Here is a 23,319-nt window from a genome sequence, read left to right on the forward strand (position 1 = left end):
ACATTATATGTTTATTAAAAAAATAATTAAAAAAGTAAATTCAGTGATAAAACAATATCAAGAAGAAGTCCAATTAGAAAAGAAGAAAATTTTGTATGTATCTGGAAAAAAATATTGATGTTGGTATTCAACCAATAACCATTTGTTAGGAATTGGTTACATGCCTTGGCTGTGTTGGTTTCCTTGGTTATCCCAGTTAAAGAAAAAAGAAAAAACAAACAAAAAGCACAGTTTCTAATCACAACAGACTTGCCTTCTCAGGGTAAGTACTATAATAGAAATAAACATTGTTTAGCAATGGCACGTAAATGGGGACTGGGAGAGCCAACATAGCTACCAGGTTTCTAAAGACTTCCCAAAAGATATAATGTGTAGGCTGAGAATCAAAGAGAAATCAGTGTCCTCAAAGTGAATGTTCCTCAAGAAATGTTAAAGAAAGATAAAGTAGAAGAAGGGAAAGGACTGAAGGTCCAGTTGGTCCAGACAGGTGTTTCCTATGAAGTTATTACATAACACATGGCATACCATGTGAGTTCAATTACTGTAACCAATTAGCTTTATTTGAGGAATCATACTGGATGAAAAGGATAGAGATGCAGAGTCCACGAAACCAACTTTTCATGTGCTCAATATGAGGTATATGTGGTTACATTTACCTGGATTTCAGAAATCACTACTGGATATACAGAGAGAAGAATTATTTCATATAGGTTCTATTCAAAATCAGAGGACTTGATGCACATACTTCCCAAAGTGTACATATACTTTATACACAATGCAACAAAACCATTATTTTGTTTTAGGGGTTTAACATTAAATTATAGTTGATGAATGATTTTGGAGAGTCGCTATAGCAGTCCAAATTATTTGTTATGTAAATGTGCTTTATCAAGAACCAACCTATAAGCAAAGAAATGATACTGATAGTGACCTTTAAGATTTTAGCTTCAAAACAAAGAATGGTTGTTGTAATATCCCATAGAAATATATTTACATGCACACACAAACTACATTTTCTTTATCCATTCATCTATCAATGGACACTTAGATTGCTTCCATATCTTAGCTATTGTAAATAAAACTGTAATAAACGTAGACATGCATATAGCTTTTTGAATTAGGGTTTTAATTTCCTTTGAGTAAATACCCAGTAGTGGGATTATTGAGTCAACTATACTCAAATGTTTTTAATTACTTAAAAACATAAAGAAGACTATATGGTAGTAAAAGAAAATTTTAACACTGATGACATCACAAGGCACTATCATTAACACCAATCCAGAATATAGACAAAATTTTTAAATAAATTTGGGAAAATGCAATGGAAAATGTCTATAAATTACTGGATTGTGGTCCAAGTAAGTTGGTCTATAAGAAATTTCATATGGGCTGCCTGGGTGGCTAGTGGGTTAAGCCTCTGCCTTCAGCTCGGGTCATGATCTCAGGGTCCTGGGATCGAGTCCCACATCGGGCTCTCTGCTAAGCAGGGAGCCTGCTTCCTCCTCTCTCTCTCTCTACTTGTGATCTCTCTCTGTCAAATAAATAAAATCTTTTTAAAAAAAAGAAAAAAAGAAATTTCATTTATTATGGTAAGCAAAATAAGTCAGTCAGAGAAAGAAAGATACCACATAATTTCACTCGTGTGGAATTTAAGAAAAACAGATGAACATAGGGGAAAGAAAAAAAAGAGAGGGAGGGAAATCAAAGGTATCTATTAACTATAGAGAAGAAACTGAGGATTGCAGGAGGTAGTGAGTAGGGGGAATGAGCTAAATGGCAGATGGGTCTTAAAGAGGGCACTTGTGATGAGCACTGGGTTTGATATGTAAATAATGAATCACTAAATTCTACTTCTGAAATTAATATTACAATATATGTTAACTAACTAGAATTTAAATTAAAACTTGAAAAAAAACCTTAAGAAGGATATTTACAAACAAAGTCCACTGGTATATTAACAATATTATTAAAAAATGTTTCATGTGAACTAATTACCTCCTTGACTTTGTCATTGTTTGTCACTAAATAAACTTTGACATCCCTGTATTCTAATAAAATAACTTATCTTTTTCTTGCAGATTGGGCAAAAATCAGAAGTCATAGATGAAAAACCATACAAAAACAACATTCATTCTTCTGAGACTAATAGATGACCCACAACTTCAAGGTTTACTTTTAATTTTTCAATTTTTTACCTAATTATTAAGTGTAACTGGGAACCTGGCTATTATTTCATTTACACTAGTGGATTCTCACCTTGAAACACCAATGTACATTTTCCTACAAAATGTTTCCTTCTTAGAGGTTTTATTCACATCAGCTTGTATTCCTAGATACTTATATAACCTAGCAACAGGTGACAAGACTATCACCTACTGTACTTGTGCCATTCAAGCATTTTTTACAGACCTTTTTGGAGTAATGGAATTTTTTCTTCTGAATACCACATCCTATGAATGCTACGTGGCCATCTGTAAACCCCTGCATTACACCAACATCATGAGCAACAGAGTCTGTAAAAGACTCATCCTTTGTTGTTGGATAGCTGGCTTGTTAATTATACTCTCACCATTTAGCCTAGCCAAAATCTGGAATTCTGTGGCTCAAATGTCATTGATAGCTTTCTCTGTGATGTATCCCCCTTCCTGAAGATTTCATGCTCAGACACATGAGTCATTGAGCAAATGGTTATAGTTTGTGCTCTGTTGACCTTCATCACAACACTTCTTTGTGTGGTTCTTACTTACATATACATAATCAAGACTATTTTAAGATTCCCTCTGCCCAGCAAAGGAAAAAAGCCTTTTCTACCTGTTTTTCCCATATGATTAAAGTTTATATCACTTATGGCACCTGTATCTTCATCTATGTCAAACTTTCAGCAAAGGAATCAGTAGCCATTAATAACGGTGTAATAATACTAACTACTTCCATCGCTCCTATGTTGAACTCCTTCATTTATACTTTGAGAAACAAGCAAGTAAAACAAGCCTTCAGTGACTCAATCAAAACAATTGCCTTATCTTCCAAGAAATAAAGGAACACTAAAGTTGATGATTTAAGTTTTAATAAGAGATTGGCTGCCCAAAACAAGTATCATTGAGTTCCTAAAACATTTGCTCCTTTCTAATCACAAGTCCATTCAAATTAAATTTCTAAAAATATTTCTTGTCTCCTTACTTAGTAAGGTCACTTTTTGCAAATGTCTTTAATTAATGTTATATTAACAGTTTTCTATGAGGGACAAAAATACCACATCACATCCAGCCTTACAATATACAAATAAGACAATAGTTTCTGGGAAAGAGTTTAGAAATTTCTCCAAGATAAACTCTTAGAAGGCAATCGCATTCCTGCTCAAATTAATATGCAAATGATATAAATTAAAAGCCAATGGAATTTCTGTAAGAGTTTCATTATAGCTCACATTATCTGTCTTGAACATACAGCTATACATTTTCAGAAGATTTGTACTTTAGGTGAGGCCCATAAGAGATGCTGCAGTACCCCATCCATATCCCATCTCACACCCACTCCATCTCAGTCTTCCTGCTGTGACATGCACCAGCCTTACTTCCTGACTTCCAACTACCAGAAGGGACATAGGGCCACAGAGGTTTATTGTGCCCATCTTTGGGGCAGGCTAGAAGCGTATGAAACCAAAACTCCTCAAGAGGAGTACTCATTCAATGACTGAGATGAATTTATGTATAAATCTCTCTTAACCCCCAAGTGGAAAAATTCTGAAGCACGTGTTTTACCCTTGTCCTCAGTTTGCACAGTAGGATGAAGATATCAGAGTAACTGTTCTTGAGACTCTTGAACCCCCAGATTCTCCTGCACTCTCTGATTTGAAGTGGTCCATCCTTCCTTGCTAGAAAATAATGGCCTCCTCCTACTTGGAAAATACACAGTCCTCATCTGAACCAAATGCACTGGAAGACAGCACTTATTTTTCCTTAAATCTGCCCTCACCTCATGGCTCCAAAACAATGTCTAGGATCAAGTTTCAACATGGCATTCCTAAAGAAGTACTTTCCCTCCTACAGAAGGAAAATATTCATCAAAATAGCTAATGTAATTGCAGGAATCAAGATAACAGTCCTAAGAATGGACAACGATGGTACTATACTTGAGTAAGGGTTAAATAAAATGCTAAATAATGGAGAGATTGCTGATATAGGGCCACTCTTCCTCTTCAGTGGCTCATAGTTTGACATCCTGGCAAAAACACCTGGAGCCAGTCCTAATGTACTGTTAGTTTGACTCATTGAAGCTTGGACACATTGGAGCCTACAATAAATGAGGTAGAGATGCCAGAACATCTTCACACAGTGTTTATAAATGATGGAAATTGGAAGGGGAGGTGAATCATGAGAGACTATGGACTCTGAAAAACAATCTGAAGGGTCTGAAGGGGCAGGGGGGTGGGAGGTTGGGGTACCAGGTGGTGGATATTATAGAGGGCACGGATTTCATGGAGCACTGGGTGTGGTGCAAAAATAATGAATACTGTTATGCTGAAAATAAATTAAAAATAAATAAATAAATCATGCAAAAGTCTCAAAGGTTAGGAATGCTGGATTGGATTTATCAACTAAAACTAGAGTACACTTAAACTGTAAGAAACCAAAGGAAATTCTCTTCACAAAACAAAGAAGCAACATTTTAGTAGAGGCAACACCAGCATCACTGGAACCTTATGATGACTGTTCTTTGTAAATCAATGATTGGCTGCTATTTGTCAATGACAAGATTCAGAGTATCAAACACCAGGCAGCAACAACCTACAGTTAAGGGCAAGGTAGACTAATTTTCATTTACCTGGGAATGGAAACACACAGTCACTGACCTGTAGAGATCTGTAACAATATCTAGCAGAATAGGACTGAGATGGGCAGCAAAACAGAGTATTATTTGAGCTATATAATCAAGAAGTTTCAAAAAGGTTGAGGGAAGCCAACCCAATGGAAATTCTCTTACCCAATTGACATACATGAGCCAGTTTCCAACTGTCAAACCCATCTTTGAAGGAGAGGCCATGTCTTCTTGTGGAAGGATGCTGTAATGCCAGAAAAATTATGGAGAGAAGGCATTCCTGGGTGGCTCAGTGGGTTAAAGGCTCTGCCTTCAGCCCAGGTCATGATCCCAGGGTCCTGGGATCGAGCCCTGCATTGGGCTCTCTGCTCAGTGGGGAGCCTGCTTCCCCCTGTCTCTCTTTGCCTGCCTCTCTGCCTACTTGTGATCTCTCTCTCTCTCTCTCTCTCTGTCAAATAAACAAATAAAACATTTTTTTTTAATGCAGACAGAAGTTTTTTAGTCAGTCCTTCCCCCAAGAAGAGGTCTGGTCACTTATCAGAGTAATTCTAGACCTGGGGAAAAAGGGTCTTCAAATTTTTTCAACATCTGTTAAAATTGACCTTTCAGCTTCTGTTGGAACTGACTCTGACACCACAGGACACAAATACAAATAAAGCTTTGTGTTTCAAGGCCAGGAATCCTATCTAACTATTTTGCAGTGGATCCAATGGATCTACAATCCCACCTAGTAATCATTTCTCTGGATCCAGAGTGTCTAAAAATCAGGATAGACAAATTGGTAACTATCAGATCCCTTTCATTCCTCATTGATCAATGCATATAAGCCTGGCTAAAATAGGCAAAATTAACCGTTATTCACCCATGTGGTTCATAACCTGCAGTCAGAGAGAAAACCAGTACAACCACTATAGTAAACATTCACTGTATATTAAAGTGTAGGGACTAAACTTCATTCATTCTTTCCATAGGAATATCCACTTGACATGGCATTATTTATTGAATCTTTCCTTTCTCCTTCCAGCTGTGAATTTGCTGTAATTCAGGTGATCAAATAAGTCTGGATCTGTTACTAGAATTTTTATTTCATTTTGCTGGCCAATTTCATTTTTTAGTTTTTCTTGTACCGATAACACAGCATCTTAATTACTGTAGCTTTGTAATAAGTATTGACATTTTCAGTAAGCCTTCCAACTTTGTTGTACTTCAAGATTGTCTAGCTATGTTTTGTCCTTTGCATTTCCATCTAAATTTAGAATCAGCTTTCAAAATTTTTTGAAATTAAAATTCTACAGTTCTAGGGCATCTTGGTAGCTCAGTTGTTTAAGCCACTGCCTTCAGCTCAGGTCATGATCCTGGAATCTGAGGATTGAGTCCTGGATTGGGCTCCCTGCTCAGCGGGGAGTCTGCTTCTCCCTCTGACCCACTCTGCTCTCATGCTCTCTCTCTCTAACTCTCTCTCAAGTAAATAAATATTATCTTTAAAAGAATGTTACAATTTTATGGCATTGCCTCAATAGATAATTTAGAGAGAAATGACATTCTTACAATATTGAACTTTCTAATGCATGACCACGGGATAGCCCTCCACTTTTTTTTTTCAGCAAAGGAGGCTTCTATTTATTCTCAGTTTTACCTTTACAAGAATTGGATTCTACAAGATTATAGTTAAAACTCTTTGGTGTAGGTTATTAATTTTATACATAAGGGCTAGATTAAAAAATTCAGTTTGGGGGTCTTTGATATAGTTTGAAATTTAGAAAAAAAAGAAACCTAAATGATAAAAAGTTAAGATACAGAAGTATTCAATATGTTGTATCCTTTATCATAACATATAATTAAGAATTCAACCATTTTTAAGTCTGAAAGTCAGATACTATCAAGCAAACTGCCATGTACAACCCATAATCCTTTTAAATTTTCAACTCAAAGACAAACAGTAAACTTTAATTTTCCAAATATTCTTAGAAAGAGTTATGAGAGGGGTACCTGGGTGACTCAGTTGATTAATCAGCTGTCTTTGGCTGGGGTCATGATCTCAGGGTCCTGAGATGGAGCCCCACATCAGGCTCCCTGCTCAGTGGGGAGTTTGCTTCTCCTTCCCCCTCTGCTACTACCCCTGCTTGTGCCCTCTCTCACTTGTTCTCCCCCTCTCTCAAATAATTAAATTCTTTAAAAAGAAAAAGAAAGAAAGAAAAAAGAATTATGAGAAACATCTGCCATTTACAAAATACAGCATTCTTCAGCTTCATTTTCCTCAAATGAACCATGTGTGTTGTAAGGTAGCAATGACAGACTATGATCTTCTGTGGAGAGGATACCATCTATGCATAAATATTCCCTCTTCCCAGGAAGAATGTGAATAACAAGAAGAAAAAGAGTCGCCCTTCATGTTTCTTCAACTACTGGTGTTTTCATAGTGTTTTAAATGCCTGATTTCAGTTTTAGCCCTCCATTTATTTAAGTCATTTTAGTTTCTTATAATAGAGTGGTTTTTGTTTCCAGGACAGCAGTTTTGCACATATTTTAATAGTTTTCTTCCTTGGTATTAAATATTTTTATATCACTATAACAGTCTCAGTATTTTAATTTATTTTATTTTATTACCTGATTCTTTGCTGTAAGAATAAATATATAATTTACATTATGTGGCTATCATATACATTAAAGTGTCATCATCACTAGCCATCAGGAAGATTCAAATTAAAATCACATTGAGATACCATCTTACACCAGTTAGAATGGCCAAAATTAGCAAGACAGGAAACAACATGTGTTGGAGAGGATGTGGAGAAAGGGGAACCCTCTTACACTGTAGGTAGGAATGCAAGCTGGTGCAGCCTCTTTGGAGAAAAGTGTGGAGATTCCTCAAGAAATTAAAAATAGAACTTCCTTATGGCTCTGCCATTGCACTACTGGGTATTTACCCCAAAGATACAGATGTAGTAAAAGAAGGGCCATCTGTACCCCAATGTTTATAGCAGCAATGGCCACGGTCACCGAACTGTGGAAAGAACCAAGATGCCCTTCAGCGGACGAATGGATAAGGAAGATGTGGTTCATATACACTATGGCGTATTATGCCTCCATCAGAAAGGATGAATACCCAACTTTTGTAGCAACATGGACAGGTCTGGAAGAGATGATGCTGAATGAAAGAAGTCAAGCAGAGAGAGTCAATTATCATATGGATTCACTTATTTGTGGAGCATAACAAATAACATGGAGGACAAGGGGAGATGGAGAGGAGAAGGGAGTTGAGGGAAATTGAAAGGGGAGGTGAACCATGAGAGACTATGGACTCTGAAAAACAACCTGAAGTTTTTGAAGGGGTGGGGGAGGAAGGTGGGAGGTTGGGGGGACCAGGTGGTAGGTATTAGGGAGGGCACATATTGCATGGAGCCCTGGGTGTGGTGCAAAAACAATGAATACTGTTATGTAGATGATCTGAGTGACTTTGCTAAAGCCAGTGTTTAATTTTAATGTTTTCCATAGATTCATTTGGATTTCCTATATACATAACCTGTTATCTATGATCAATAAAACTTTTCATTTTTCAATCAACTTTCCTTTCTTCTTTCTTCATTTGGCCTCTTTAAGGTGGTCAAAAATATGGATACAATGTTAAATATAAATAATGAGAGTAGTTTTCTCTTGTCTCAGAGGGATAGCTTTTAATATTTTACCACTAAATATGGTATCTCCTAAAGAGTTTATTTTTTTTTAGGTTTTCTGCATCAAATTAAAGAAATTCCCTCTACTCCAAGTTTGTCAAGAATTTAATAAATGAGTACTGAATTTTGTCAAATACTGCTTTTAATCTATTGAGATTAACATATGATTTTCATCTATTTCTGTAATGAATCATTAATTTGTTTCCTAATACCAATCAATCTCACATACCTGGAATTAATTCAAATTGTCTTAATGTGGCACCAATTTTATATATCACTGGATTTAATTTATTAATGCTTTTTGTTTTAATTTTTCATATGCCAAAGAAAGATTAGCCTATAAGTTTAACTTATTTTCTTTAACTTGACAGACACTAATGTCAATGTTATGCTGGTTCCATAAAACCAGAAAGGGATTTTTACTCTTTATCTATGCTCTGGAAATTTTTTTAAAGAGTTTATTAATTTATTTGAGAGAGAAAGAGAGAGCAGGAGGAAGAGCAGAGGCAGAGGGAAAAACAGACTCCCCACTGAGCAGGGTTCCAGACATGGGGCTCCATCACAGGACCCCGAGATCATGATCTTAGCCAAAGGCAGATGCTTAACCAACTTAGCTACCCAGGTGCCCCTATGCTCCGGAAATTTTTTTGTAAAATGGTAAACATGAGTAACTTTGCAACTATTTTTACAAGAACTTTATGAATGAAAGATTTTGTTAAATGTGATAAATCTAAGGGGATTATATACTTCTAATATGAAATATTAAAAATAATTGTTAAATAATAAAATAAATGTGATCATGACCCATTTATTGCTCATTAGCTTTGTCACAGATTTCCTTTAACCTCAGTTCTCCTTAGGTACATTGACCCTTCACATTCTATTATAATATGCTATACAAGTTATTTTTATCACATATCATTAGTGTCTTCTGATCAATCCCAGGGGAATGTTTTCTTTGTATTGTTTTGCTTCTTTTCCCTTCTCAATAGAATCCCTCGGGTATGTAATTAAAGGATATAAGAACACTCATATTTTTAGCATGTAAAATTAACAATGAATTATTCCCTGCCTGGTGGATATAAGAACACTTGTATCAGATTTTCCTGGATTTTTTCCATTTCCAGTTGTAAGGAATATAGAAATAACTTTCACTTGTATTAATAATAGATATGATATAATTTGGGCATATTCACAGCAGCAAAGGCAAGAGAATTTATCTTGTCTAAAATAATATTAAATACAGTACTACCCAAGTCCAGAACTGATCTAAGTTCAAACTTACATACAAGAGTGAGGTAGACACAGAAAATTTACAAAAGCACAGCATATATTCCATCTTTCTGCATTAAGTTGCAACTTAAAAGCTATTTTTCTTTCAATTTCCTACTGAAATAATATTGTCTAAGCTTTGAGCACATTCATAATCCATTACTAGCTCTTTTGTTTTATATCCTAGAAGAAAATATGGGAAAACACAGGAATTAAGGTAAACATTTAGAGTTGGATCTATTATTTTTAATTGTAAATTAAGATAATTTTGTGGAAATCAAAAGCAGATATGTATAAGTAGCTTGATTTTTTTTTCTTTTTGGTTAATCATTTTACATCTTTTTTGGTATAGAAATACAAAATGTATAAACAGTATCTATTTACAAAATGCACTTAAATCTGTCCATTGATTTTTTTATTAATTATATAAGCTTTAAATAGCAATGCATAAACTGAGAAAAAAAGGCTAATGAAATGATCTCTAGAAAGAGAAATCTTCACTCTATGGTCATCATTTTGTCACATTTTACTTATCAACTTATTTTTGTCCGATTATACCTTCCTAGAGAGCTATTTTTCCACTTATTAATATAAAAAATAGGTTCTTGATAATTTAGCCATGGGAGAGAAGCACTAACATCAATGTGACCACTAGTGTCAGCACAGCCAAGAAAAAGGACATTAGCTCTAGATCTGCAGCAATACATAAGATGGTGATTACAAGACAATAGATGTGATAAGGACTACATTACTACATTACTACATTACTACATTACTTACTACATTACTTCCATTTATCAGCCAATGAAAACAAAGCAGCTTTAAACAGAAGATACCATGAACTACTTTAAATACTTTCTCTGGAAAAAGATTCTGGAAATTGATTCTGGAAATCACCATGATATTCAGACAACCCTCTGCACTAGACCAAATTTTATTTTTTAAAATCAAAGCAGGAGAAAACTATTAAAGAAGCAATACATAATTTTTCTGGGCAGGCATGAATTTTGACATGAAATCTGCAAAAAAGAAATAAACATAAAATGGTGAAAATTTTAGATATATGTAGATTTTAAAAGACAGCTGAATAGTTGACCATATTAGGAAAGAAAGTTATTTCTTTTGCCTGGGTGGTTCAGTGGGTTAAAGCCTCTTCCTTCAGCTCAGGTCATGATCCCAGGGTCCTGGGATTGAGCCCTGCCTGCACAGGGTCCTGGGATCAAGTCCAGCATCGGGCTCTCTGCTTAGCAGGGAACATGTTTCCTCCTCTCTGCCTGCCTCTCTGCCTACTTGTGATCTCTGTCTGTCAAATAAAGAAAAATCTTTAAAAAAAAAAAAAAAAGAAAGAAAGTTTCACAGGTAAAAATGATTCTAAAGAAAAAAAAATTTACTTTGTTTTTGCTTATTTTTTTTGTTTTGTTTTTTGCTTTTAGGGATCATGTTAATGGTAAATTTCATAATGAAATAATGCAACAGATCTACAAAACATTCTGAAGAAGGAGGAGGAGGTAAACAACTCTCAATACAGGTTTTACAAACAATACAGCTATGTTTTAGGGTGTTGAAAACCACTACCTAAATTGTGCTTGCAAGAGTTTGTACGTTTTTGAATTTACAGGACAATTTCTCCTTTTGTTTATATTTATTTACTTTTCATTGTGTTATGTTAGTCATCATAAAATACATCATTAGTTTTTTTGTTTGTTTGTTTCTTGAGTTTTTTTATTTTTTTAATTTATTTTTTATTTTCAGCATAACAAATTCATTATTTTTGTCCCACACCCAGTTCTCCATGCAATCCGTGCCCTCTATAATACCCACCACCTGGTACCCCGACCTCCCACCCTCCACCCCTTCAAACCCCTCAGATTGTTTTTCAGAGTCCATAGTCTCTCATGATTCACCTCCCCTTCCAATTTACCCCAACTCCCTTCTCCTCTCCAACACCCCTTGTCCTCCATGATATTAGTTATGCTCCACAAATAAGTGAAATCATATGATAATTGACTCTCTCTGCTTGACTTATTTCACTCAGCATAATCTCTTCCAGTCCCATCCATGTTGCGACAAAAGTTGGGTATTCGTCCTTTCTGATGGAGGCATAATACTCCATAGTGTATATGGACCACATCTTCCTTATCCATTCATCCAGATGTTTTTTTGCAAATTTTTTTCTCCCAGTCTGTGGCTTTTTTATTCTTTTGGGTCTGACAGATGACCCTGAATTGCAGGTTGTGATTTTCCTCTTTCTATATTTTACCTACTTGTTGAGTGCAACAGGAAACTTAACCATCTTCATTCTCACTCTGCTGGATTCCCACCTGAAGACACCTATGTATTTCTTCTTAAGGAATTTCTCCTTTTTAGAAATCTTGTTCACAAACTGTTTGTATTCCACGGCTCCTGGTGAGCCTTGTGACAAAGGATAGAACTATTTCCTATATAAGGTGTATGACTCAGTTGTGTTTTGTTTTGTTTTTTTTTTATCTTTTTGGGAGTAACTGAATTTTATCTTCTGGCGGCTATGTCCTATAACTGTTATGTGGCTATATGTAGACCTCTCCACTATACCACCATCATGAGCAACAAAGTTTGCTACCAACTTGTACTCAGCTCTTGGGTAACTGGATTCCTGATCATCTTTCCTCCAATCATCTTGGGACTCAAGCTGGAATTCTGTGCTTCCAATGTCATTTATCATTTTGTTTGTGATTCTTCTCCCATCCTGCAGATCTCAGATACACATTTCCTAGAGCTAATGTCCTTTTTCTTGGCTGTGCTGACACTAGTGGTCACATTGATGTTAGCGCTTCTCTCCCATGGCTAAATTATCGAGACAATTCTCAAATTCCCTTCTGCTCAGCAAAGGACTAAAGCATTTTCTACCTGTTCTTCCCACATGATTGTAGTTTCCATCTCTTATGGTAGCTGCATCTTCATATATATAAAACCGTCAGCAAATAACAGAGTGACTTCAAGCAAAGGAGTAGCTGTGCTCAATACCTCAGTTGCCCTCTTATTGAATCCCTTCATTTATACACTAAGGAACCAGCAAGTGAAACAGGCCTTTAAGGACAGGGTTCAAAAAGTTTTATTTGCTTCAAACAAATGAGAAAATTCTAAAAAGTATGAAGGGGTAAAATGAATAAAAATATTGCCCTTTTAAAAAAATATTTATTTATTGGGGCACCCTGGTGGTTCAGTTGATTAAGTGGCTGCCTTTTGCTCAGGTCATGATCTCAGGGTTCTGGGATCAAGCCCTGTATCTGGCTCCCTGCTCATCAGGAAGTCTGGTTCTCCCTCCCCCGTGCTCGTGTGCTCTCTCTCTCTCACTTGCTTGCTCTCTCTCAAATAAATAAGAGAATGAGAATGGCTTAAGTACCTAGATTATTAGATCATTTTCTACAAAATTTATCTGCTTGTTGAGATTGGGATAAAAATCATACCATGTCTGACACTGTGAATAGACCTTGATGCTTGATGCTTTTATGCTAAAAAATATGTCAGATAGATAAAGACAAATACTGCACGGTATCACTTATATGTAGAATCTAAAAGAAAATCAAACTCATATAAAAATAGAGTAGAAAGTGGTTGTACGGGGCTGGAGGTGAAGGAATTAGGGAGAGGTCTGAGGATCTATTGTATAACATGATGACTATAGTTGATAACACTTTATAACTGAATTTTGCTTAGAGAGTTGAATTTAAATGTTCTCACACACACGAGTAAATATGTAAAGTGATAAGTGTTTAAATTAACTAGATGAGAAGAATTCTCTTCTAATGTACATGTATATAATATAATCACAATGACACTTTAAATATTTTACAATTTTATATGTTAATTATACCTCAATAAAGTTGAAAAGTAATCTCAAAAAAATCATTGTTCATGACTGGCTATTTATAAGGCAAGCATGCTGCCCTATTTCTCCATTTGCCACTGAGTTAGCTCACTGGGGTAGCATGTCCTCACCTAGTGATTTCAGAAAAGTTCAGGTTCAAATTTAGCAGGTGCATCAAGCCAATTTAAGGAAACTCATCTTAGCCACATTCTTTATCTACCTTTATCATGAATGAAAAAAATATTTCCACTCATCTTATGTCTGTGTTTATTTCGCAATTTGTTTGGAACACATATTAAGGAAATGTGTGATTAAATAATATGGTCTTGAAAACTAATATCATGGGATACCATTACCTATGTGACCAAACTCTAAGCCCAGAAGATAAACCAGACGTGTACAGAAAATGATTTTTCACCTCTGGTTAAAGAAGTCAGAAATAATGGTGTGATAGCAGTTATATAAACTTGAGATCACTGAGCACTTGATAATCACAAGTTAAATTCTATTCCCCCATCTTAGTGCTGTAGGTAGACTAAGAAATTCCCACATGGAGAAAAAAGCAAAGATAAATCTTAACCAAAGTACATACGTCTCCTAGATTTAAACTGATGAATTAGTAGCATAGGTTATGGCAGAATCCAAAAATCAGAGAAGCTAAATATTTTAGAAATCTGAAGTTAAACCATAACTATAGGGTGAGGATTGCTGCCCAAATGCTTTTGCCTGGTTGAAATTTGGAAGACCGCTAAACATTATTGGTCCATATGGGGACTGAACTTAGAGAATTTCTCTTTTAGCACTCTAAGATCTTGAGATACCCATGTAGGGCCTTTGAGTTCCTTTCATGGACTCACAGTAGGAGGTTCTGTAATGGAACAGATGATTAACACCAAGAAAAATGCGTAGAACCAGGCTTTCCCCAACAAAGCTGAAGACCCAGATAATAAGGCCATTTTTCCTTTTTCCCTCTTTTCTTGCTTTTACTTTTTCTCCCCATTCCCACTTGTTCTTCATTTTATATATGGTAATCTGACTTTTTAAATTTAATCTGATCACTTTATAGTATATTATTCAATTAAAATAATATCATTTATTGTTAACAGTATTAATAAAGTATATGTGTATATATATAAAATGTAACACATGTTACTTTTATCTTTATACATTATTTATGATGTACATCTTTCTCAATTTTAGTATTGGAAGGTATTTCTTGGGATATTCCTTGAAATCATCTTGCTGTCTCTGGAGAAGCAGATGCATTTACTTGAACAAAAAGAGTCTTTCAGAAATCAATAAAACTACCTTTGAAGGCTAGTTCTATCACTTGCTAGCAATAATTCATTTTTCTAAACTTTGATTTGTCTACACTTCTCCAGTGTAAATTATGACAATAAATAAAAGTTGTAGGGATATTTTGAGGTTTATCAGTATTATAAATTCTCAATAAATTTTGGCTTTCATTCTATTTCATTCAGAAATTTAAAAATAAACATTTTAACAGGATAACCATGACTTTCTTTCATCCTTTGTTCACAGATTCATGCGAAATGTTACCTTTGTATTTTTTTATCTTCACATAAAAATTCTCTTTTTGCATTGTCAGAAGTACCAAATCACTGTATTGGGAGATTATCTATCATGTTAACTGATATTTGTCCATGTGCCAGGAGTAAAGCATTCTAGAATTTGGCATACAGAGAGACGTTCTCTAAGGCATTTAACATTTAGAGTAGAATAAAGACAAGTAAAGATGACATTGTAGTTTGATGAGAGTTCTGAGTGCAGGAACTTAGTGGTGATAGAAATCTAATGGGTAAGACCGACCAGGCATGGTGTTGTCGTGCTGTTGGAACAGTAAGACAAAGTAAGCAAATGATTCCTTGTGGAAATGGCATTTCAACTAGAGGACTCTGGGGACTGGGTAGTTGAAAAGGCGGGGCGGGGAGGTGGGGGGAATTCCTGCTTATAGACACTGCAATATGAGCAATAACCTGAAGTAAAAGAAAAAGTATCTAAGGAGGTTTTAATATGTTGAACTGCAGAAGTGGAAGTTGATGAATAATGTAAGGAGTAATTAAATGCTGATCGTTCTTTGTGAGTTATCATTAGGTATATATTTTGGACTCTAGAAATATCTAAAGATTTCATTTTTTAAAAGCAAATCATTTCATTGATATTAATATTCACATTGTAGTCTGTTTCTCTTTTCTCTATTCCTAGTATATTTGGCTTGCTGGTTATTTACTATCAATTTTCTAGCCCAATTAGTTCTCTTCCACCTCCTGCCATCTGCTTGCTTAATTTAAATACCTACATTCAAAATTTAACATTTCATTTAGTACATCAGTATCAATCTGTTTTATGTAGTTTCAATGTCGGCTTTAATTCTTTAATAGGGAGTACCAGTACATTTCTCCCTTCATCTTAATTTAATTCATGCCTGTTTTGGCAATTTTTTTTTCAAAGATTTTTTATTTTATTTATCTGTCATAGAGAGAGAAGCGAGAGCAAGCACAGGCAGACAGAGTGGCAGGCAGAGGCAGAGGGAGAAGCAGGCTCCCTGCCAAGCAAGGAGCCCGATGTGGGACTCGATCCCAGGACGCTGGGATCATGACCTGAGCCGAAGGCAGCCGCTTAACCAACTGAGCCACCCAGGCATCCCTGTTTTGGCAATTTTTAAATAACTTTGATATTGGATTGGATTCATTCAATAAAATATGTGAATCTTGTGGTTTTAAAGCTTTATCAGTAAATGCTTTTTTGAAATTTTAAATCTTTATGCTTATTCCTTGTTTTAAAATTCATTTTGAGTTTTTGAAATTTTTTTTTTTTTTGGCTGTTACACTTAGAAAAAGTGTTGATTCTTTTTAACATTATTTCTCTTCTAGAGTATTTTTTTGTGGAGGAATAATGTACACTATTGCTCCAGTATTTTATGAATAGTTTCCCAATCCTTTCAGCATTGGTAAGGGAAGGTTGAGAGTGAAATCACGCTTAGATTTCCTGAAACAACTATTCTCATTTTTTTCTTAATAAAGATTATCATTCTCAAAAAAGTTGACTTATGAGGTGTAAAGGGTGACTTGATCAGTGGCAGTACTGAATGGAAACCCAAATCTACATCAAGACAAAATAGGATAAAAACTAAAGAAAACATGCTTAGGGATCAACATTCCCCTAGTTCTTTGAGAGCAATATAAATCTTTTGACTAAGTCATTAAAGGCTTGTTTCACTTGTTTGTTCCTCAGAGTATAAATAAATGGATTTAACATGGGTGAAATGGAAGTAGTGAGCATAAATACGCCCTTATTAATGGCCATTTCATCTTTTGCCGAAGGTTTGATATAGACAAAGATACAGCTTCCATAGGTGATAGAAACTACAATCATGTGGGAAGAACAGGTAGAAAAAGCTTTAGTCCTTTGCTGGGCAGAGGGGAATCTTAGAATTGTTCTGATGATATACAGGTAGGACAAAATCACACACACAAGAGTCATAATGAAGATTAACACAGAGCATACAATAATCATCTGCTCAATGAACCATGTATCTGAGCATGAGATCTTCAGGATAGGATTAGCATCACAGGCAAAGTGGTCAATGGCATTGGAGTCACAGAAATCCAGGTCCAGTCCTAAGCTAAGTGGTGGGAGTATGACCAACAAAGTAGTCATCCAACAGCAGAAGATTAGCCTTTTGCAGACCCTGTGGTTCATGATAATCATGTAATACAGGGGTTTGCAGATGGCTATGTATCGATCAAAGGACATGGCAGCAAGGAGAAAAAATTCTGTTACTCCAAAAAGATATGTAAAAAAAAGTTGGCATGCACAAGCATTATAGGTAATAGTCCTATCACCTGTTGCTAAACTGTACAAGAATCTAGGAATACAGGCAGAAGTGAATGAGATTTCTAAGAAGGAAAAGTTTTGGAGAAAAAAGTACATTGCAGTTTTAAGGTGAGAATCCATTAATATGAGAATGATGATGGTCAGGTTTCCAGTTATACTCAACATGTAGGTAATAAGTAGAAATATAAAAATCAGAATCTGTAGTTGAGGGTCATCTGTTAATCCCAGAAGGATGAAACTGGTTAGTGACGTATGGTTTCTCATTCCTGGGTCCTGACTTCTGCCCAATTTGCATATAAAACTGAGGGACTCAAGATCTGAGAAGAAGGTTGAAAAAATGTGTTACAATGGATTTGCTTAGAAAATTCTAGCAATGTATTTTACATATATTTTGTTTTCCTTGATAATGAATATTTCTTAATAATTCATGCTCTCACCTCTGCTGACATGTCATCTGATAGGTTTGAAACTTAGCTTTCAGATGTTTTGACCACAATACATGGCAAGATATACTTTTTATATTGCAGTCTAATGTACATGCACACACATATACACAAACACACACACACACAAATATACACACAAATGCACACTTGCATATTAGTGAAACAAAAACTTCCCCCCAAAAAAATACTTATCCACCTTGCTCTCTGATGCTTTCTATTCTAACTTATGAAAAATAAATGTAAATATCACCCAATTGACTTTATACTCTACTAAATGATCATGACTGTATTTGAAAAAAATAAATTTTTTAGGGATTGTTAAGTAATATAGTCCAAGTAAAACAAAATTATTTATGATTTTTAAGGGTATACTATCCTTGTACTTTACACTTTGGAATAGATTTATTCATGACACACTTCCACCCCTTGGGGCAATGAAATCATAAACTTTGAGGTATCCTTTTTTTCTAAGAATATTTCTCTTATCACTAACTGAAATTTTACTCAGTTTCATTATCTGCTTGAAGCTTTTTTTTCTGGAGAAATTGGAAGCACATGAGGAGTGGTTATGGCACAAGGTGTTTCTATATCTATCTACCAAAGCAACTGAGGTCACTATTCCACCGCCATGAACAACCTATACTGCAAAAGACATCTTACATATAAAAAATCCCTCCCTACATCTTTCCCATGACTTTCTCACATTGTTATTGCCTTTATCTGATTTGTACTAATTGCCCACTTTGGTGCAGAACGGCAACCATTTTAGTACACACCAAATTCACTAATAAGTGAGAAAATGTTCTATACACAACTGAAGAATATTAACCTTAATGTTTTATAATGCAGTCTGATATTTGTCTGACTGACACATTTAGACACCTTCTTATTAAGTCACTGATGTTATCATCAGCTCTGTGACTATTAAGTGCACTCACCAATCTGACTTCTATCCTTAGCTGCTTATGATAAGGTTTCTGAACACATCACTCCACTGAAACTATTCTTGGCAAGTTTACCTGTTATTTCTTTAAGTATCAGTGAAGTGTAGTCATTTCATTTGCATTTTTTTGTTGAACAACCACTCCTTTCTTTTTATAATCTTCTTGACACATTGTTTGCATGAAATCCACAATCTGGTTTTTGTTTTGCCCTTCTGTTTTCTCCTTTAAAATTATCTCCTCCCCTACTCACTTTTATTCCACTGATATTTCTCACACTTCACCCCTAAATCCTCTTCCCTGCTTCTCTGTGTATTTTCCTGGGAACTGCTTAAATCCCATGACTTCAATTTAGCAGGTAAAATTTGATATTTCAAAATGTGCATTTTTGATAAGATCTCTTTGAATGTTAAACATATGCCCCTGGCGATTTTACATTCTCTCTAAATGAATTTATTTAAAATGGATTGCCCCATCTTCTGCATCTCTATTGATTCTCACATTCCTTCTTGTTTACAGTACTAAAACCAAACCCAATATTTATTGCCTGGTATTCACTGATAACAAGCTTAATATTGTTTCCTAGGTTAGCCCTATCTTGAAATTCCTTTTTTTTAAGATTTCATTTATTTAAGAGAGACCACGTGTGCACAAGCCCGGGGAGGGGCAGAAGGAGAGAAAGAATTTCAAGCAGACTCCCTGCTGAGCACAGAGCCCCTCGGGGCTTGACCTTCTGATACTGAGATTGTGACCTGAGCCTAAATCAAGATTCGGATGCAGATGCGGAACTAAGGGAGCCATCCACGCACCCCTAGCCCTATCTTGAAATTCTATTGACATTGTTAGTACCTTTACATAATTTTGCTATTTCCCTGACTCTAACAACTGGAAGTTGGTTGGGTTGGTTGGGTAGAGTTATGAAAAGTGACTCTAAAAATACAGCATAGCGAGAGATAAGTATGTGGTGGTCATCTTACATGGACTACCCGTCTGGAAAAAATTGTCTTCTATTAATCTGTGGTTTTCCCCTCTTAATTACTCCATCTGCTTGCTGATTTTGTACCTGGCTCTTAGTGACTCCTTCCTGTTTTCTGCTTAGATGTTTAAAGGAGTCTTCCCACATTAGGACTCTTCTATGTGTTTTGTTATATCCTATGCTTAACAGATGATGTAAAAAAAAATTGTTGGAAATGGGATTTTTATGTTGTTTAATGTAATTACCACAAAGCTGAAAGAATCTGAGATATAGAGTTAATTCAAGACAGTATTTTTTTTTTTTTGCCCTCAGACCTAGATGAAGTTATATTGTTTACTATGTTGATTTTAGTCTTAAAACTAATCTACACCTCTTACTTTTTCCATATCCCTGACTCTGATTTGTTGGCTTTTATATTTCATGGAGGAAATATTCTGAGTGACTCTTAAATCATACTATAACCTGTCAGCCCATATGTACCTTATATAAAGGCAAAAGTTGTTATCACTATGTCTGACACAGAAATAGTTTTTCTTTTATGGTTTCCATTCACACTTCCTCAATCCTCCTATCAGAAACATACTGAAACCAGAGATTAAAGACTTAAATTCTGGATTTGGACCAATAGCTGCTCTGGAATCGTTCCTCAGCTAATACCAATTAACTCCACAAACATCAACTGAAATGATTTCACTCTCCAATCCTTGTTCAAAGCCATCAATAAATTTTTAAAAACCATAATTTCTTTTAGAAGTGCCAAGTAACTACATGAAAGTTTCACTTGATTGCTTTAAAGTATTCTTTTCCTCCAGAAGTTGGAAATACTCTATACTCACCATTTGCCCATTTCCCAGAGTAAATCTCCCAGTATTTACAGGCACCATTAAAGAGATGGAGGAGTGGTGTAATGTTTTACAATGAGCTGGGGACACATCTAAGAATGTGATATCACGTAAGTAACAATAAATTAAATAAATTTTAACAGTATATTAAGTAACTAAAATATTGAAAATAGAATATTAGACTCCAGGGGCACCTGGGTGGCTCAGTGCATTAACCCTCTGCCTTTGGCTCCGGTCATGGTCTCAGGGTGCTGGGATCGACCCCTGCATTGGGCTCTCTGCTCAGTGGGGAGTCTGATTTCCCCCCCCTCTCTCTACCTGCTTCTCTGCCTAATTGTGATCTCTCTGTCAAATAAATAAATAAAATCTTTTTTAAAAAAGAATATTAGACTCCAGATATAGAAAAACGTTACACATACAACCCACCTACCTCTCTTTTCTTCGGTTTTGAGACATCTAATTGATGCTTACACAACTCTGGAAACTAGCCAATATCCTTGCTCCTAAATATCTTGAAAAATGCACATGTCGTGATGAGCACTTGATGTTATTCAAAACTAATGAATTGTTGAACACTACATCAAAAACTAATGGTGTATTATATGTTAGGTAACTGAACATAATTAAAAAAGAAAGGAAAAAATGAACTGGCACTCTCATTAACACAGATATCCGTTTACTTCTTAGGTCTTTTAGACAACTGAACATTTTAAAGAGTGAGAGGTAATCTAATTATATCAGCAGATAATTTCCAATTCAGGGATGCTTCTAGAAATCCTTTATTTCATATATTTTTAGATGACTTGATACTCAGTGATACACAAACACAGCTTTATCAATATCTTCAATCTTGTTTCTTTTAACTATAATTCATTTGACTATTCACTAATTTTGGCAAGACATAGGAAACTGTTTCTAAAAGAGAATGATTTTCTAAGTCTTTCAAAAACCACAGACATAATGGTTTCAGTTGATTACTTATTCCTGAGCATCCTGAGGATTAGAAAAATGAGGAAGAATATATGCACATGGGCTTGTATGTGAACTTCTGGTCACTCTAACTCATGGACCCACACTCACCTCACAAACAGCTCTGGGATGGCATTGATATATCTGATCACTTCATCTCTAACATATGGCAAGATTTTTCTCCAAGGTATTTGTCTTATTTTAAAAGGGAATTGCTACTCCAAAATCTGGGGGAATAAGCCAGGAACTCTCTCTGGTTGAGAGAGACCTGAAATTTGGCCCTTCCTAGACAAAATGAGAATTTTTTACTATAACAAGACTGATGTTTGTTTTATGTGCCAAACATGAAACCAAGTGAATATATACAAATCCTAGGTGAATTAGGTTCCAAAGTTACTAATGAATCCTTTGTGTAATCTTTTGGCAAAGATCCTAAAACATGCAGACTGGGGACAGAGTCCTCAGAGAACCGAAGGATCCACAAAGATATTCAACACAGGATTTTTACACAAAGTAAAAACCAAATTAAAAAAGAACAAGCCTACCATTTATTCCTTTTACTCAATAACATCTATAGCTTCTATAGCTGCTGACAGAACAAGTTATCCCTTTTCTTCCTCTGTGACATATTATTACCTTAAGCAATTATTACTTAATATAAACCAAAATTAAGACAACAAAAATAGACAAATTAACTTAAATATAATAATTACCTTGAATACCTCAGATTACACACTTCCAGAAATTTCCTATGTAAATATATTCATATTGTTATATTTTCAAATATGAAACATTCTTTACATGCTGTTTTTCAAATTACTTTGATAATTTAAAAAAACCTTTTATCTCAATAATTATAAATTTGCATCATCATTTGGGAACTAAGTGACATTTCTTTTTGGAGCATTCCATCATAATTTGAAATTAGTCTTAATAGTTGAAACTTTGATTTTGATTTCTAAAAAATTATTTTTCACTGTTGTAAAAAATGACCACTTTGACCTGATCATATGGTCCTACAATTTTTATTACAAATTTCTGTTGTCTCTTTTTAAATCAACTATTAGCTGTGACACAAAATGCATTTCTGTACAAATATCTTTGTCTATTTACAGTATGTCCTAGAATTGGGCATTATTGTTATTACTTGTATGGATATTAAGAACGTTTTTGTTATGTGTGTGGCAAATATTTTCCCTACTTTTTTGTTAGTCTTTGTGTTTATGCCATACTATTTTTTTGACATAGAATCTCATGATATATTTCAGAAAAAAATTATGTTTATGTGAATAGGTCTTGCATATTTTTCATATCTATTCTTCATACTCTATACTTTTAAAATGAACCATGTTGTTTTATTTTTCAAACTTGTTTAATAACAGTTAAAGATTGCTATAGTAACTTTAATTTTTTTCTTTCAAATTGCTCATTATGTTTGACTTCTTAGAAATTTACCTGGTTTTGTATTCTTTGTAGTTACACTCAATATTTTTATTTTTGCTTTGTTCATACTTCATTTTATTTTTTATAATTTTATAAAAATATGCATAACAAAATATACCGTCTCAACTACTTGAAGAGTATAGTTCAGTAATGTTAAATACATTTTTATTTTTGTGTATTATCCTTAATACTTTAGCACAGATATTTAATTCTGGTTTTTTATTGTATTACCT

At 34.8% G+C, this 23,319-nt stretch overlaps 1 protein-coding gene and 2 pseudogenes across 3 annotated transcripts; 2 read left to right on the forward strand and 1 right to left on the reverse strand.

The window, feature by feature from the left end:
* Nucleotides 1-2,103: 2,103 nt before the first annotated feature.
* Nucleotides 2,104-3,037, forward strand: LOC309869897 (olfactory receptor 6C2-like; annotated as a pseudogene). The gene has a single exon. The product of its transcript is annotated as an olfactory receptor 6C2-like (transcript).
* Nucleotides 3,038-11,884: 8,847 nt separating this feature from the next.
* Nucleotides 11,885-12,876, forward strand: LOC309870325 (olfactory receptor 6C6-like; annotated as a pseudogene). Its single transcript has one exon. The product of its transcript is annotated as an olfactory receptor 6C6-like (transcript).
* A 3,918-nt stretch (nucleotides 12,877-16,794) lies between these two features.
* Nucleotides 16,795-17,764, reverse strand: LOC309869851 (olfactory receptor 6C2-like; the record flags this gene model as incomplete). Its single annotated transcript, XM_082741629.1, is given in 2 exon segments — nucleotides 16,795-17,734; nucleotides 17,736-17,764. Coding segments are annotated over 2 exon segments (969 nt in total).
* Between the last annotated feature and the right edge of the window lie 5,555 nt (nucleotides 17,765-23,319).

Source organism: Mustela nivalis (genome assembly GCF_964662115.1).
Source record: "Mustela nivalis genome assembly, chromosome: 7".
NCBI classification, from domain to species: Eukaryota; Metazoa; Chordata; class Mammalia; order Carnivora; family Mustelidae; genus Mustela; species Mustela nivalis.